The following is a 19,126-nucleotide window of genomic DNA, read 5'->3' as shown; positions in this document are numbered from 1 at the left end:
CCTTACTGGCCTGCGTCTCAGCTGGGGAGAAACTGACCCAAATATTGTCCCAGCAATTCAAAGATAATATATCTTCCTTGTTCATACCAATCAATGTCTCAGCTATTAAGAGTCAGCCTTTTTTTGCTCAAGGGAAAGGGTACCAGTGGTGCACACCACGTGCCATCCTGTGGTTCTATCTGCATGACCTCAAGGAGGACACGAGGAAGTGGGATGGTGAACCTACCTGGAAACTAGAAGCTCAAGTACAAGAACTACAAGAAAAAAAACAACAGACAAAAGACATCCATCCAGGAAAATTACTGCTCCAGTTTCTGTTGGGCAGAGTAGAAGGGCTGATCTTACTTCTGACCCTGATTAAGGGACTTCTGTTTTGCAGTTACAAAAATCAAGTAATGAAGCCTCTGACCAGGATTAAAGGGGCCCTGCTTCCAGCCAGGTGGAGGAAAGGGACAACCAGTTCTACTGGACTGTGTGGTTTTGATGGCTTGGCACATCAGACCCACGGGAGTATAAAGCTCTAGTGGACATGGCTGCACAGTGTACTCTAATACCATCAGATTAAAAAGGGGCAGAATCCTTCTGTATATCTGGAGTGATGGGAGAATCCCAAGAACTGTCTGTGTTGGAGACTGAGGTAAGCCTAACTGGGAATCAGTGGCAAAAGCATCCTATTGTGACTGATCCTGAGGCTCCATGTACCCTTGGCATAGAGTACCTCAGGAGAGGGTACTTCAAGGTGGGCTTTTGGTATAGCTGCCTTGAGTACAGAGAAGATTAAACAGCTGTCTAGTTTGCCTGGTCTCTCAGAGGATCCATCTGTGGTGGAGTAGCTGCAGGTTAAAGAACAGCAGGAGCCAACTGCTACCATGACAGTGCACTGGCGACAAAATCATACCAACTGAGACTCCCTGGTTCCCATCCATGGGCTTGTTCATCAATTGGAGAGCCAAGGGGTGATCAGCAAAACATGCTCACCCTTTAACAGTCCCATATGGCCAGTGCAAAAACGTAACGGGGAGTGGAGACTGACAGTAGACTATCATGGCCTGAATGAAGTTACGTCACCAATGAGTGCTGCTGTGCCAGATATGATAGAACTTCAGTATGAACTGGAGTCAAAGGCAGCTAAGTGGTGTGCCACAATCGACATTGCTAATGCATTTTTCTCAGTTCCTTTGGTGGCAGAGTGCAGGCCACAATTTGCTTTCACCTTGAGAGGTGTCCACTACACTTGGAATCGATTGCCCCAGGGATGAAAACATAGTTCTACCATTTGCCGTGGACTGATACAGACTGCACCGGAGAAGGGCAATGCTCCAGAAAACTTGCAATACATTGACACCACCATCATATGGGGTAACACAGCAGAGGAAGTTTATGAGAAAGGAAAGGAAATAATCCAAATTCTTCTGGGAGCTGGTTTTGCCATGAAACGAAGTAAGGTCAAGGGACCTTCACAAGAGATTCAGTTCTTAGGAGAAAAATGGCAAGATGGACGTTGTCAGATCCCCATGGACGGGATCAACAAAATAACAGCTATGTCTTCACCAACTAACAAAAAAGAGACACAAGCCTTCTTAGGGACTGTAGGTTTTTGGAAAATGCACATTCCAAATTACAGTGAGATTGTAAGGCTGCTCCATCAAGTTACCCGGAAGAAGAATGATTTCAAATAGGGTCCTGAGCAACAAGCCTTTGAACAAATTAAGAGAGATTGTATATGCGGTATCCCTTGGTCCAGTCCAAACAGGACCAGATGTTAGAAATGTGCTCTACACTGCAGCTGGGGAGAATGGTCCTACCTGGAGTCCCTGGCAGAAAGGACAAGGGGAGACTTGAGGTCGACCCCTAGGATTTTGGAGTCGAAAATACAGAGGATCTGAAGCCCGCTACACTCCAACTGAGAAAGAGGTATCTACTAGCAGCGCATGAAGGAGTTCGAGCTGCTTCAGAAGTAATTGGTACTGAAATACAGCTCCTTCTAGCACTCCGATTACTGGTGTTGAACTGGATGTTTAAAGAGATCATTGACACCATTGCACAGGTTATCCATGAATGCAAAATGTGTGCCATAATCAAACAAGCCAAGCAGCTAAAGCCTTTTTGATATAGAGGATGATAGCTGAAATATCAATATCAATATGAGGAAGCCTGGCAGATAGATTATATCACGCTACCACGAACCTGCCATGGCAAGCACCATGTGCTCACAATGGTGGAAGTGACTACTGGATGCTTGGAAATATACCCTGTGACCCATACCCCTGCCTGGAATACTACCTTGAGCTTTGAAAAGCAAGTTTTATGGTGACATGGCACCACCGAAACAATTGAATCAGACAACAGGACTCATTTCCAAATCAACCTCATAAACACCTGGGCCAAGGAATGGCACTGACTGGGTGTATCACAACCCCTATTATGCAACAGCCTCCGGGAAAATTGAACGATACAACGGACTGTTAAAAACTACACTGAGAGCAATGGGTGCTGGGACATTCAAGGACTGGGATACACATTTAGCAGAAGCCACTTGGCTAGCTAACACTAGAGGATCTGCCAGTCGACCTGGCCCTGCCCAGTCAAAACCCCTGCGCACTGTGGAAAGAGGTAAGGTCCCCGTAGTATATATAAAGAACTGGCTGGAAAAAACAATCTGGGTTATTCCTTCCTCAGGAAAAGGCAAACACATTTGTGGGACTGCTTTTGCTCAAGGATCTGGGTGCACTTGCTGGGTAATGCAGAAAGATAGGGGAGTCCAATGTGTTCCTTAATGTGATTTAATCGTGGGTGAAAATAGCCTGTGATTTGAATTGTATGATAGCAGTATTATATGAATCTCTATGTCACCATTGCTGTGATTGCCATATGTCAAAGGTATTATAGCAGGAATCCTGCCAAGCTAGAGTCAAGAGAAGAAATTCATTGCAATTTTAAAACTTAAGGCCTAGTCCAAAGGGACCAGGGTGAGGAACATAATAGATACACTTTTAAATTATTGTAACTCATTATTTGAGTTGCATGTTATAGGAACTACTATAGCAGGAACCACCCGTAAACCAATGGAGAACAAGCCTCACAAGAAGCAGTGCAAGTGCAGCAGTGACCAGATCTGAGCTGGCTTTGGTGCCCAATAACTACATGCAACACACTAACTCTCCTGTCCTGAGTGACCACCATAACAGACAGAGCCCAAAGTCATGGACTAAATTAACTCAGTAGACATTTTACAGGAGTAGTCCATAGACTAAGGGAATAATATCTGTGAATGTATCAAAGGATGGGAAGGGGAGCGGCGGTTAATGAGGATGTATTAGCTAGTGTGGGACCTGAGCATGATGTAAATGGTATGGAATTAGGGGTGGAGATTGTACTGGTTTTGTCTAGGATAGAGTTAAAATTCTTCACAGTAGCTTGTATGGGGCTATGTTTTGGATTTGTAACAAAGTGTCCATAACACACAGATGTTTCAGTTATTTCTGAGCAGTGCTTACACAGAGACACAGCCTTTCCTGCTCCTCAGACTGCCCCATCAGTGAGTAGGCTGGGAGTGTACAAGAAGTTGGTAGGGGACACAGCTGAGACACCTGACCCCAACCACCCAAAGGGTTTTTCCATACCATATGACATTGTTCTCAGCAATAAAACTGGTGGGGTGGAGGTTGGCAGGGGCTGCCATTGCTCAGGGTGTGTCCAGGCATTGGTCAGTTGGTGGTAATCAATTGTTTTCTCTTGCATCACTTGTTTTTCTTAGGCTTTATTTTCCTCTCTCTTTGTTGATTTGGTTTTATTTTTCTTACATTAAAAAAAAATATTAAAGTGGGTTTTTTTCTCAACCTATGCATTTTCTCACTTTTGCCCTTCCTATTCTTCCCCCCCATCCCACTGTGCAGGGAGTGAGTGAGCAGCTGTGTGTTGCTTAGTTGCCGGCCAGGATTAAACCATTGCTTACATAGTGTCAAGGCTTTCTGTTTCTCCCTCTGCTCTGCCAGCAAGTAGGCTGAGGGTGCACAAGAAGTTGGGAGGGGACACAGCCATGACAGCTGACCCTAACTAACCAATGGTATATTCCATACCATATGATGTCATGTTTAGCAATAAAAGCTAGGGAAGGAGGAGGAAGGAGTTAGGAGTTATGGCATTTGTCTTCCCAAGAAATCATTACATGTAATGAAGCCCTGCTTTCCTGGAAATGGCTAAATATCTGCCTGTCAATGAGATGGAGTAAATGAATTCCTTCTTTTGCTTTGCTTGTGCACACAGCTTTTGCTTTACCTATTAAATTAAAACATACAGATTTGTGGCTGATTAAACAGAGGAAGCAGAAGCAAACCATGTCTGAACTCTGAGGTGCAAATTCATAGGAGAGCACACCAAATTCCAGATGTGCTCTCTATTCATAGATATAGCCTCTCTGCAAAGATTGTCACAGGCTGTACCACATTTTTGGGAAAACAGACTTCTGTCACACAAATGCACAGTATTGAACAGACTTCTTGTGTATGTTAAGTATGCCAAATGCTAGGGCCCTCTTTTGTGAGGCACTGGTCTTAAGGTAGGAAGTTATGCGATATCCCCTCCCAGCTCCCCTTGAAAAGTTCACAATAGCTATTTTCACTATAGCCCACAGCATTATGAAAATAAACATCAATATTTTGAAAATAACAAAAATATAATTCTTTTTTTTTTCAAAGAAGAGCATTTCCCTGCAAATACTCATCAGCAGAATACTAGAACAACACTCTCCCAGTTGCTGTTTGGCAGTTTTTCTAAGCTAACAAAATCTGACACACTTGTGATTCTTAGAGGAGTTAATGCAGTAACTAAATTTAATTTTAAATGTAAGCCAGCAGATACTCAGATTCTAATAATAAACATGGACAGTGAGTTCACAGGCTTTCCAAGTGCTTTTTGTAAAAGCAGAATGGAATTTGCAAACCCCGTAATGTCCGCATTCTCAATAGAATGCTATATATAAGCTATATATAGATTTTAAATAAAAAATAATATTCATTAAGATACTGTTTTTGAACAAGTCTTTTCTAGAAATTCAATGCACATACCTATGAAGCTATAAGATTACATGCTTAATCACTGCTACATGCACTGCACAGAATATGCACTTTTTAAAAAGTGTTTATGTAAATCACACAGGGTTTCACCATGAAATGCCTTTGCATACAGTTGTGAAGAACAGTTTAATTCCAGAATTTATTCTACAGTTATCTGGGTAATACATAATCACCAAAGAATCAACTGAACTACAGCCCTTAAAATGCTTTATTGAACTGAGTCATTTTGTGATGTGCAGAAGAGGTATCCAAAAAGACTACAGTTTGATTTTTTTTAATATCCTCAACAATCAATTAAAAATGAATCTTTGTTGATGGTAACTCCTAAGATAACCAGAAGACTAAAAAGTTCTCTTAAAACATTTTCTGTTGCAGAGACTAAAAGAAAAATGCTAATTCAGTACTAAATGGAAACAATCAGAATCTGAGAATTGAGAAAATTAGAATGGAACTCAAATGTCAACCTATGGAGTAGCTGCTTTTGTTGCTGTTATCTTAGATTAACATACCTACCACAATTCTCTTAGGACCATAATCAGGTTTTTAATTTTCAGAAGTTGTATGCATTTTTATCTTTATAAGCTAAACTTTACATTCCAAATAACTAAACTGTTGCTGTCCCTTGCTTTGGGGCTATTATAGTAATCCATACAAAAAAAACCCTTATAGGATTAACAGCATAGGCAATTAGGTAGCATGACTCAATTAAAAAGGCTTTATTTTTTATGTCAGAAATATAACCCAAAACCCCAATAAATAAAGGTTGATAGGAAGTTAGTATTAAGAATTCAATTGTAACGTATGGAGATATCTGGAAGTCAAATCCTCAGGCACTCCTGATACTAAGGAGTCTCTACAAACTATAAAGCAAATACATAAATAATACTCAAAATTTTAAGGACTGTGGAGGCTTAGAACTAAGAGAACATAATCCAGATTAATTTCCCCTCTCTCCCCCCTGACAGTGAATCAGTGAATTGTTTACAACTAAATAAAGTATATTTAACACAAAAAAGAAAATTTTAAGGCGAACAAAATTTGGTTTTAGGGCACACAGAAGCCCTTTGTGGTAGATTCTAGTAGTGGTCCTGGTTTTTTGTCTCCTACAGATGAATACAAAGTTCAATTCCACATGGATATGATGTCTAACAGGGCAGCATAGTGGTCACAATATAGCAAAACATAACGCTCTGGAAGCGAAAATATAGCCCACTGCAGAGTTTGCATTAATATGCAAGGAGAGCACATAAAAAGGTCATTGGTCATGTGTTACTCAAAGGCTACTTCACAGCCACAAACTGCTTGTGAGCATTAATTTTTTCTTTCACATTACCTTTGAATAATGGGAAAGTTTTAGGGTTTTATAGTTTTACTCCTTGTACTTACATTTTTTAAATGACAAGGTCACTAAAACTCATGCACGCTGAAGAAGAAGAAAAAAAAAAGTCATGCAGTAGTTAAGGTAAACCATCCAAGCAATTTTTATTCATTAATATTCATAAATACACACAGCAGCTTCATTAGAGATTTTTCATTTTTTCCTCTTCAGTTTGAATGTGGAGTATTAGGAGGGCTTTTTGCACGTCAAGCTACAGGATGCAGAGCTTTTTTTCTCCGCACTGCAACCTATATTTTACCTGCTAAAAGTAAAAATTGGTTAAGTGGAAATGATTATCGTATATATCTTTTCTCTCTTCCTTTGAATGTACACAATGTAACAAGAATGACAGACCTGAAATTACAATCACCAAAACAAACCCAAGATAGTTGTTGTCCACTTTCATTGGCAAATACAGCACAGAGAACACTGTCTGCACAATGGGATGCCATCAAAGAGGAGGCTCATTACCTTTATTATTCTCTTTTAAATTTAGGTTTTCTAAAGCAACATCTAGAGGCATAATATCTACACAGCCCATAGAACCAAAATCAGCAATCTCTCCCCGTTCATCCTCATCAGAGGAGGAACTTCCTTCCTGCATCAAAGTGGACAGTAGAAGCTCTTGAACAAACAAGCTGCGGTCTGCCCGTTCACTTTCCTTTGACTGACGCTCTGCTTCTGACATCTTCAGATCATTCAACCTGCATAGCATCACAGAGAGAGAGAAGACAGGCTTAGTAGTATCATCAACAAAATGGGCTTTCACTAATTGCCTAAACAGCTGGACAGACACATGCTGAATAACATCTGAAAGCCATTCCCTTTGAGAAACAACCTAGGTACTGCTGCACTTCTTTTAACATGTACAGATCTGACAACACCTGGCACTCCTGATGCAAGAATACAGACTATTTAACAAACTTGTTCCTAGATGCTGCAAAAAACTTCTTAGTGGATTCTAAGGCTGGAAGAAAAAAATAGCTATTTCTGAAGTTTCTTTCCCTTCAGAGGGGTTTTGTTTTAAGGGGTGTCAAAATTCTTTAGTCATCCTTTAATTGCTCATTTTGGCCCCAGGACAACTTCTAAATGCAAGCATGACACAAAATACATTACTACATACATAATGCCTAGAGACTTCCAAAGCACAGTACATAATTCACTTCACTTATCAGTGCATGCATCATCACCTAATAGAAGCAAGGAAATTGCTTGCTCCAGTTCTGTCCTACCTCACAAGATCAGTGACTGACATTTGCAGATACTTTCATTAAAGTCATTATTTTCAAAAAGTTTTGATAAAAAATCAGCATTACAGCAATAATTTGTCCCAACCTAGGTTTCTAGACACAGAAACTGTTTAAATGCTTGTGCTCTTTCTCAACATGTAATTGAAAAAAACCAAAACCACACAATCCTCTTTGAATCCAGAAAATCAATATTCTAAACCTCCTAAAAGAGCTGGAATGAGAGTGGGCAACTCTTCTATTGCAGAATGGACTAGATGATTGTTGTAGGTTCCTTCCAACTGAACTATTTATTCTATAGAACTCTAGGATCTAACTATACTTTCTGAAACAGACATGTGTACTGCTTATTAATAGCACATTCCTTATTTGCTTTTTTCTTCCAAAATACTTTATATAAAAGGGACATGGTTTAGAAGTGGGCATGGTAGAGTTAGTTAACGGTTGGGCTAGATGATCTCAAAGGTCTTTTCCAACCATAATGATTCTATGATTTTATAAACCTTTATTAAACCTTCAGCCTTCATTAAAGATTTATTTCCTATTAAATAAAACTACTCTTTAAGTTCTCTCCCCTCACATTATCAAGCATAAAAGGTTGAAACATGTTATTGTAAAGACTCTTTCAGAGATAGAGTTTTATCAGAAGTATTACGGTAAATAAGCACAGTTTACCAAAGTAATATCCCTTATGTTTCTCTTCAAACTGAGAAACAGCAAGTAATATTTATTCATTGCCTAGGAACAAACACACAGCAGGGTTGAAAAGGAGATATCACAAATGCAAACAAAAGCATAGTATCTCAACTACAAGCTTCATTAGGGATCTGGCAGTAGTTTCACTGAACTCTATGTCCATAACAGTACCAAGGAAAACAGAAATGGCAGAAGAGTTAAAAATCACAGGACAAGTTACCTTGTAAGAAGAAACTGGGAATTCTGTACAGTCTGCTGATTGTTTTCTGTGTTAGATGTATTGGTTGCTACTATAGACTGTGTAAGAGTGGTGGGGATACTGCTTGCGTTAGTGCGTCTAGTTGCATTGCGTGCAGTCTCCAGTTGCTGTCTTGCTGCCTGTGCATGCTGTCGTTCCAACTGCAGTTGCATCTGCAGCTGCTGTAACTGAGAAGCAGAAGGGCCAGAAGAATTGAGCTGCCCTGCAGAACGTCTCACGCCTGATAACTGAGATAAAAGCTCTGCCAGAAGAAAAAAAAGTTTCTACAGTGAAATCTGCTTCAATATATATCACACAACAGCATAAATATGTCCTGAATACCAGTATATCAATTCCTTTGCTTTCTAAAACATATTATCAATGAAATTAATGAACAAATTGTATTGGTTTGAAAAGCTTCACAGGCTATCCATTACAAGCGTCCCATGTCTCAAAGCCCATAGGGTAAGTAGATTAAGAATCATCTAGAATAAAGAACTGTGCCTAAGTAAGAGAGTCAAAGCTTAAAGCTTTCTAAACCAGTAAAAGTCAACCTATGGGGAATACCATATAAGCAATATCCTGTGTAACAAATCTCTAAAATTTTATCTTCAAGTCAAAATAGTTATCGACTAAGAAACCACTTCAATTCTGACTTCAGTTGGTGGCTTTATATTCCCCCATGCACCTCAATGGGCATTCCAGAGGGAAGCTGTGCTGCAGAAAAGACAAATATTACAGAATAATTCCAGACATTTTTAGAAAATATTGAGTTCAGAAAGGTTTTTCAGATGTTGTATTATATGAAAAATATTTGACCACAGGAGGGCTTTTTTATGAGACTTTAGACCTCTACTAGAAAAAAGAGAAATTCTAACAATAAACCAATCAATCAATCAATCTAGCCTGGATTCCTTTCCTCCAAAGTTCAAGACTGTGACAAATTCTGTCCATGCTAAGCATTTCCCAAAACATACATTAATAAGTTATTGCTCAGTGATTTACTACAGATTGTATTCCACACAAAGTTGTAAACACTGCTTTGTTGTGTTTGATTTAAGGAGAGCAGAAGTAGATTATTTTTTTCTCCTATCCATCCAACCCTCATTAAAGCTGCAAGTTATCATCACAGGTCATAAAAGTTTTTCCTTCCATCTTACTTTCAAGATAGAATCCTTTGAAACTAGGCTTTTCTTAGGGAAATAAAGCAATATACAGTAGCTCTTTGCATCAGGAACACTTGGAATGGCAACAGTAAATGCTCATCACTTTTAATCAGCACAACTAATCATAACAAGATTAACTATCAATAATATTTTCACTAATTACTGATAACCACCACAAGGAGAAAAAGAAATAAGTAATGTTTACAGGTCTGTTACAAGCACAAGTTCTAACTTCTGGTAGTATGTACTAATTATTACTCTAATACAACGGAAGACATATAACACTGCCAGGTAAGATACGTATTTATCTTCACTGTTTGTAAGATCACTTTGAGTACAGCTTAACAGAACCCTGGTAGAAGATGTGAATTTGAAACACAAGGCTTGGCATGACACAGCCAGCCAGCCAGGCTGTACTACATTCTCTGGATGCAAAAAACATATTACCTCCACCAAAAAAAAACCCCAAAAAACCCCCAAATGACAAGACTCAAAGGAATACAATTTTATTAAACATGCTCCTAAAGAGGAAGGCCTTGTGAGGGTGAAACAAACCAAGACAGCCACTTCACATTTCACTCAGCTGAACTCACTGTAATGGCAAGAGGAAGTCTTGCTCTCCAGGACACACAAACATCCTCCCTTCTTGCACCAAACTAGTGCTTTATAGACCCACAACCTAACTTAACTCACTAAGAGGACAGAAAAATTCTTCCCCTCTGTTTGGCAACTGGCGAAGCCACATCCAGAGCGCTGTGTCCATTTTTAGGCTCCCCAGGACAAGAGACACATGAACATAATGGATTATGTTCAGTGGAGGGCCACTAAAATGATCAATAGGCCAGAACATGAGGAAAGAGCAGGAGAACTGAGTTTGTTCAGCCTGGAAAAGAATACTTTGGAAGATATTTTATTGCTGTCTGAATCTACCTGATTCAAAGATACAGAGAAGACTAAGCTAGACACCTCTCAGAGGCATACAGCAATAGGACAAGTCAGACAAGGGAACACAGGATATTCCAATTACATCCAAAGGATTTTAGTTTTTGTATCTCTCCCACTCCCTCCTTTTAAAACATGAAGGATTTTAAATACTAGAACAGGTTGCTTAGCGAGGTTGCATGATCTCTGTTCTTGGAGGCATTCAAAACTCAACTGAATGAGGCCTTTAGCAACCTGAACAACCTGATCTAAATAGACTTCCTTTGAGAAAGGGGTTGGAAATAGACAACCTGCATAGGTCAATTCCAAACTAATATTTTTAATTATTTTTCTGCCATTTCAATGAGTTAAATCAGCACACAGAGGGCCTGAAGAGCAGATGGCACAACAGAGGCCAAGGAACTATGCCTACGGAACGTAGGGTAGGGGGGTAGGGGGGTAGAGCTGTAGCTTCCTCTTTCAAAAGCAATGCTCTCAAGTTGGTTCACTGCCTCTCATGGAATCACAGTATAACAATAAGAAGCTCCAGTTTAAACATTCATGCCCTTCCAGGATCTGAAGCAAATGCAAATAGCAGGAACTTAGATAATTGCAGGAAGTTCTGAAGTTTCCCTGACGCCATCTTTCACTATACAAGTGTAAGATTGATGTCTTAAGATTTTACATTAGGGCTCTTAAAAAACGACTGGGTCAATTTTTATTTTTACCTCTTTATAGAGAACTTATTCTTGAAAAGAAAGTTGAAAAAATACTTACAGATTATATCTGTAAATCCTAAAAACATGCCCATGTGACTGTTGGAAGCTAAAAATGAGACATCTTCCCCATGAAAATTCTCATAAACCTGACCAAAATACAACACACAAAGCAAAGAATGGTTTAGGTTGGAAGGGACCTTTAAGATCATCTAGTCCAACTCGCCTGCCATGGGCAGGGACATCTCCCACTAGACCAGGCTGTTCTCAAAGCCCCATCCAACCTGGCTTTGAACACTTCCAGGGATGGGGCATACACAACTTCCCTGGGCAACCTGTCCCAGTGTCTCACCACCCTCATTGTAAAAAAATTTCTTCCTTTTGTCCAATCTAAAACTAACCTTTTACAGCTTAAAACCATTGCCCCTTGTCCTGTCACTACATGCCCTGATAAAAAGTCTCTGTCTTTCTTATAAGCCCCCTTTATATACTGAAAGGCCAGAATAAGGTCCCCCCCAGAGCCTTCTCTTCTCCAGGCTGAACAACCCCAACTCTCTCAGCCTTTTTTTCAGAGAGGTGTTCCAGCCCTCTGATCATTTTTGTGGCCCTCCTCCAGACCTGCTCTATCAGGTCCATGTCTTTCTTGCACTGGTGACCCCAGAGCTGGATACACACTGGATGCAGGACTTGGCCTTGTTGAACTTCATGAGGTTCCCACGAACCCACTCCTCAAGCCTGTCAGTGTCCCTCTAGAAGGTATCCCCTCCCTCAGGCATGCCAACCACACGACACAGCTTGGTGTTGCTTGCAAACTTGCTGAGGATGCACTCAATCCCACTGTCTACATAATTGATGAAGATATTAAACACAGTCTCAGTACTAGTATGGATCCTTGAGGGACATGACTTGTTACTGGCTTCCACTTGGACATTGAGCCATTGACTGAAATTCTTTGGACACAGCCTTCCTTGCTCAATTTCTTAAACATGGGAATCGAAAGGTCTTGTGCTCTAAGAAAAATGTCCTTAAAGAGCTGCTAGCTCTGTGAAGCTCCTTTGTCCCTGAGGGCAGTCTCCCAGGAGGTCAGACCCACTAGTCCCTTAAACAACTAAAAGTTTGCTCTCCTAAAATTCAGAGTCCTGACTCTACTCTTCACCTGGCCCATAGCCCTCAAGACTGTGAATTCCACAAGGGCATGATCACTGTGGCCCAGGCTGCCACAAATCTTGACCTCTCCAATTAGTTCATCTGTGTTGGTAAGTAACAGATCTAGTAACCCTTCTCCTCTGGTCAGGCTGTCTATCATCCAGATTAAAAAATTAGCCAAATTTTCCAGTAGATGTCAGGGTGACTGAAGTCCCCCAGCAGGATCAGATCCTGCAAGCATGATGCTTCCTGTTGAAGTAAGAACACATTGTCAACAGGCTCCCCTTGACCAGGTAGCCTGTAGTAAACACCAACCCCACAATGTTTCTTTTGTTGGCTTGGCCCCTAATTTTACCTATAAGCTCTTAAACTGTTCATTTAAAAAAACCCAAAACCAAAACAAAACAAAACACCAAAAAAACCCCAACAAAGCAGTCAGTCCTTTTTTTTTTTTTACATAGAGGGCAACTCCCCTGCCACCCCTCCTTCCTTGCCTGTTGCTTCTGAACAGTTTACAGCCATCAAGCCATCAATTGCAGCACTCCAGTCGTGCGATTCATCTTACCGTGTTTCAGCAATAGCTATTACATCATAGCTTTCTAGCTGCACAGTGGCTTCTAGCTCCCCCTCTTTGTTACCCATGCTGTGTGCATTGGTATAGAGGCACTTCAGCTGGGCCTTGCCACCTTTTTAGAGAAACATATTCTAATTCCTTTGAGGCTTTACACAGGTGTTTCCCTGTTGGTTCCTAATACATCAGCAGCCCCTGGCTCTTGTCTGGTGCTCAAAACTCCAGCCCCTTCCCCAACTAAATCAAGTTTAAAGCTCTCCTTGTGTCTGGCCAGCTTGTTGGTAAAGCCCCTCTTGGCCCACTTGGTCAGGTGAATCTCATCGGCTCCAAACAGACCCAGCTTCTCAAAGGTAGATCCCATGATCATAGAAACCAAAACCTTGAGTATGGCACCAGTCATGCAGCCAGGCATTCATCTGTTCAATTCTTCTCCTTCCTGGACCCCTTCCTCTGACTGGAAGGATAGAGAACACAACCTGTGCTCCAGATCCTTTTAACACTGCTCTGAGGAACATATAGTCTCTTTTGACAGTTCCAAGTTGCCTTGTCACAGTATCATTGGACCCTATGTGAAATAGTAGGAGCAGATGATAATCTACAGATGATAATCTGCAGTCTCCATCTTGTGAGTTTCTTGTGTCAGTCAGCTCGAGGTTGAACTCAGGCTTACCTTCCCCTTACACAACCTTAAGGAAGGGCTGTCGCTCAGCTCTATGTAAAATGCTTATTAAAATACAGTTATTTAAGAATTTTAAGAGTTAAAAGACCTCTTAAAAGTCAGCAAGCCTGTCATCCAAGCTGTCATGTCAAAGTAAACTGAGTATATTTTAAATGTCTATCAATAATATTCCAATTGAAACAATTCCATCTTGGTGAACTCAAGTACAGCACTTGGTTTTTGCTAAAAAAAAAACCCTTAAAAAAAAAAGAGAGAAAGAAAAGATTCATTTCTAACACCTATGTGCACACAGCAAATTAAAACCAGATGCACTGAAGTACATAATGGTGTTTAGAAACAATTACATTTAAAAATAGATATATACATATATAAGGAGAAGTTAAGAGACCTGGGAATCTTCAGCGTGGAAGAGAGAAGGCTGAAAGGGGAGGAATCTTATCAGTGTATATAAACACCTGATGGGGGGGGAATGAAGGAAAGGGAGCCAGACTCTTCTCTGTACTGCCCACTGACAAGGCAAGAGGCAATGGGCACAAATTAAAACAAATTAAATCTATCTGACCTCAAGAAAATACTTTTTACTGTGAGGGTGGTCAAACACTGTAACAGGTTGCCCAGAGAGGTTGTGGAATCCATCTGTGGAGATATTCAAAACCTGACTAGACATGGTCCTGGGCAAACTGCTCTAGGTTGCCCTGCTTGAAGGATGGGGATGTATGGACTAGATTATCTTGAAAGGTCCCTTCTAACCTCAACCATTCTTTGATACCACCTGTGGACAGGTCAGTCATGGGAATGAGCCTAGAAGTCTCTAAATTTAAAAGCACAAGCTAAAGGGGCAGTGTTTTTCATTTCAGAAGTCCCAGGTTCAATCCCTGTAGACAATCCAATTAAGGATAATTTTCATCAGTAAAGATCCATCAATTATGACATTGGGAAGCTATTTTTTGTTTGTTTGTTTTCAAAACACAGAAAAACAAGGAAACTATTATCATCTTGGATTTTTTTTCAAAGTCTACTTAGAAGACTCTGAACTAAAATCAGTGGTTACAGCGGTTACAGCTCTTACCAGCTATAGGATCCATGGTTTCTCTATTGCTTGGAGAATATGAACTCTGAGAAGATGAAAGCCCACCAGTGGAACTGCTAGTAAAGTGCATGTTTGATCTACGTGCACGGGGGCCTCCCAAACCCCGGCCTGGGTGAAACATTCTACGTACGTGCCGAACGCCACTAGATTCATCATAACCAAGCAGTTAAGAAAAGTCTTTTGCTATCAAGTATTAAACAGCAAGAACATTTACTAGGTGGAATAATCAGGTAACACACTATTCCTCATTCATAAAACAATGATTCATCTTTATAAGCATAATGCAATCATAGCTATGGTGTCAGTCAGTCCTATAGATCTGAACCCAAGGCATCCAGGGCTGCTTGCACCAAATTTATCTTTCCCAGGCTTTTTATCATGTCTAAAAAATGTTAGGATGGATTTCCTGCCTTCTGGATCAAAGTTTTCTACTAGGTAATTTAAACTGATGATGCATATTCAATGTCTATTCATTACTCAATAGAAATAAGGATGTTAACATCAAAATTGGGAAAGAAGGGTATTTAAATAGTGAAAATAATCTACAAAGTTTTATTGCCATTCTTACCAAGAGCACAGAGCAATAATTGCATTTTATACTTTTATCCAAGGAATTTCACCCACTCCAGTCTTCAAGGAATTGCAGGTCAACAGAGGATTCAGCACATCTCTCATATCCCTTTGCTTCATATTCCCTCTCTTTTCCCACACAAATTCCATTTGCTCCAATTATGAAAACAAGCCCTTTAACTTTATTTCCCACATTTTTAGGGGATGTATATAAAAGCTATGACTTGAAATATAAGCTTTTTCATACATACTAAGAGACTATCAGCAAACCATTTAAAAATTATCTTTCCCAGAACAGTGTTAGCATATAAATTCTCCCAAGACAGTCTAGCCAAAACTTCCTTATAACTTAAGAAGCACTAGTGCAATTAACTACTAAGCTATGAAATAATGTATTTAGATGTATATTATTTTTCCAATTTCTAAATTAGCAGCTTTAGCTCACCTTATCTCCAATTTTCTTATTTTCAAAAATAGCATGTTTATCAATTGTATAAAATCTATTATTTGTATCAGACTGGTGCCCAATGTACTTATCCCACTGTCCTGGTTTGAGCTAAATAGAACTAATTTTCTATTCAGTGATTTTACTTTTCAGCTCAGTCTCTTCTAAGTGGCTGTACTTGCTGAAACTAACGGCATGTTTTTCCAGACAGTGTTCACTTCTACAAGTGACAGTGCTTGTATGTTATGTAAACATGGCAAGGCCACTGTCTCACTATGGGTGCTGTATCCGCACCTGTGGGGAGAAGCAGACAGGACAGATCACCCAAAACTGACCAACTAGGTATTCCATCCCACATATGTCATACTCTGTATAAAGATGAGGGATCACAAGGGTCTCAACCCCTTCTCTTCCCTCTGCTCTTTTCTCCTCCTGGGATGGCCGAAGTCCGAGCAGAACCCTGCCAGTTTGTCTGTCTCCAATCCTGATTCGTGTGTTCTTGAATTCAGTTCCTGCATCAGCTCCCACCTGCTGCTGGGTCCGGTCTGGGACTTTTCCAGTGCCCTGCTCCACAGAGCCTCTGGTGATGCAATCGTCATTGGGAGAAGATTTTATATTGGTTTTATATAAATATTTGTACATATTTGTATATATTTCATTATTTTTCCCTATTTACATTATTATCCTGTAGTATTAGTATTATTGTTTCTTTAAATCTGTTAGCTTTCTTTTCCAACCTGTAAAGTCTCTCTCCCTTATTCTCTTTCTCGTCCCTTCTGGGGAGGGGAGAGGGGTTAATATAGAGTATCGAGCGTCTGTCCAGGATTTAGTGGCCAGCCCAGCCCTAAACCACAACACCCAAAACGTACGATTATGGTGTAGAAGTCATTTTCTTGTGATATTGCTGAGTTGAGAAATTTAAGACTGAAAAATTATTAGACTTTTGGCAACTAAGAATATCCAGTTACTATAATAAATACTTTCAGGAAGAATTGACTCTTTCAGATCTATTATACTATAGAGCATAAAACATTTCACTTACAGGGTTTAGGGGGGGGAATCTCCCTTGGGACAGAATATAGTTTTCTAGCACAGATTACTTTATTCCTCCTTTGAATCTGTTGATACTGGATACTGGCAGTGACAGAACATTGCCACTTATATTTTACTGATTGACTACTGCTCTCATGCAGTTTGGGAAGCTTTCCATTACTACAACTGACAGAAAAATGCCCCCATTCAGGGATATTTTTTTTTAAAGTAAACGTGGGAAATAAGATAACTAGAACAACCTTAACATAAATACTTTGAAAAAATTCAGCCTTGGTCTCATTTAGAAAAGGATCTTAGTAGCTTGCTAACTTCACCTTTCAAAGTATTTTTAAGATAAACATTATTTAAATAATAGCTCAAGGGTATATTGATGTTTTACCCAACTATGCTGGAGTTCAAAAAGCATTTGGAACTCTTAACACATTGCAAACATATACTGAAAACAACCAAGCTAAAACCATTTACATGGTCAAGATTAAAATCACATTATAAACAGTAAAACAGTTGAAAATTGTTTAAGAAAGAAACTGGAATTTAAAGAGCTGTTCAGAGTCTCCAGGAATAACAGTAATATCTTGCAGTGGCTGCACAGGATTCTTTACAAGAAATATGTGCAGCCATATAAAACAGCTTAAAAAAAACCCCTTCTAACTGCTACACAGAAGACAATATCCTTTCCTAAACTGCTAGCAACTGGGCAAGGAGAAATCTCTCCCACTTTTACTTCCTTTTAGTCTTAGCTGTCAGGAGACATGAAATAGCACCCAACATGGAACAGCTAATGCAGAAAATTTTTCTCTGTCAAGTTTTGAGGACTTGGCAGCACTGATTGCTAAAGCAATGCTGTACAGAAACTTCCACATGCATTTTCTATAATTATTTACAACACAGTCCAATTTACTAAGCTCCCCTCCCATCAGTTTTGTGATGACTGACACTGTGGCCTTATTCAGATTATTCTGCTTTCTCTAACTCTTGTGTAGCTAGTAATAACCACCCAATTAAAAGTTATCTGATGTCACTAATGTGGGAGGGAGAGGAAAAGTGTGAATTTTAATCCAACACCTCATCCACTTCAATAGGAAATGTGTAATTGGGACTGACAATTTAAATGCTAACAAATTTAAATGTAAATACCAATCACAACCAAAGTGAAACCATTTCCTCTAATGTTGCTATTAGCAGATATAAAGAACTTGAGTTGTTAGGCCTTTTTTTTTTAATCCCTGAACAAAAAAGGCACTATCAAATTACACTATGAGTGTATTTTTTAATGAGATACAGAAAGATAAATAATTTAGAGATCACATAATGAGAGTTTGTCATGATGGCCTGTACTTCCATGAAGTAAGAGCACCTTCTGAAATTATGTTGTAGGTATTTGTACAGCAAAAACCAAGCCACATTACTATTCCTAACATCAAGTAACACAAAAGAAAATTGTACTTAAAGTACAAAGAAACAGACAGTTTGAGCTCTTCAGTCATCTAGAGTAGTTGTCCTGGTTCGAGCTGAATAGAACTATTTGGTTATTTTACTTTTCAGTTAAGTCTCTTCTAAGTGACTGTACTTTCTGAAACTAACAGCATATTTTTTCAGACAGTGTTCATTTCTACAAGTGATAGTGCTTGATGTTTATAATTACTATTAGGTATGGTATTGTAAATATGACTCTTGCTTATACTTGTGCCTGTGGAGACCATGGCCACCGCCACAAAATGGGAGACCAGGCCCCCCGCCACAAAATGGGTGCTGTATTGGGGTGTTATAAGTAAGGTGTAGCACTTGCGGGGAGGAGCAGACAGGACAGATGACCCAAAACTGACCAAACAAGCTATTCCATCCCACATACGTCATACTCAGTATAAAGCTACGGGTCAAGCTCTGTTCTTCCCCTTCTGCCACGGCCAATGTTCGAGCTGAACCCTGCTAGTTCATCTGCCTTTGACCCCAATCCATGTGTTCCTGAATCCAGTTCCTGCAACCTGCTCCCACCTGCTGCTGGGTCTGGACTGGGATTTTTCCAGTGCCCTGCTCCACAGAGCCTCTGGTGATGTAATTGTCATTTGGGGGGGGGTGGGGTGAGGATTTGATAATGGCTCTGTATAAATATTTGTATATATATTTCATTATTT

At 39.8% G+C, this 19,126-nt stretch overlaps 1 protein-coding gene across 1 annotated transcript; it reads right to left on the bottom strand.

The window, feature by feature from the left end:
* Positions 1–6,532: 6,532 nt before the first annotated feature.
* Positions 6,533–15,080, bottom strand: LOC104535237 (E3 ubiquitin-protein ligase KCMF1-like; the record flags this gene model as incomplete). The annotated part of the gene is made up of 3 exons (XM_010185445.1): positions 6,533–7,157; positions 8,617–8,896; positions 14,903–15,080. Coding segments are annotated over 3 exons (711 nt in total), but the record flags the coding sequence as incomplete, so codon positions are not given.
* Positions 15,081–19,126: the final 4,046 nt, after the last annotated feature.

The sequence above is a fragment of the Mesitornis unicolor genome, unplaced genomic scaffold (genome assembly GCF_000695765.1).
Source record: "Mesitornis unicolor isolate BGI_N332 unplaced genomic scaffold, ASM69576v1 scaffold6195, whole genome shotgun sequence".
Taxonomy (NCBI): domain Eukaryota; kingdom Metazoa; phylum Chordata; class Aves; order Mesitornithiformes; family Mesitornithidae; genus Mesitornis; species Mesitornis unicolor.
This window is presented reverse-complemented; position numbering and strand designations above follow the sequence as displayed.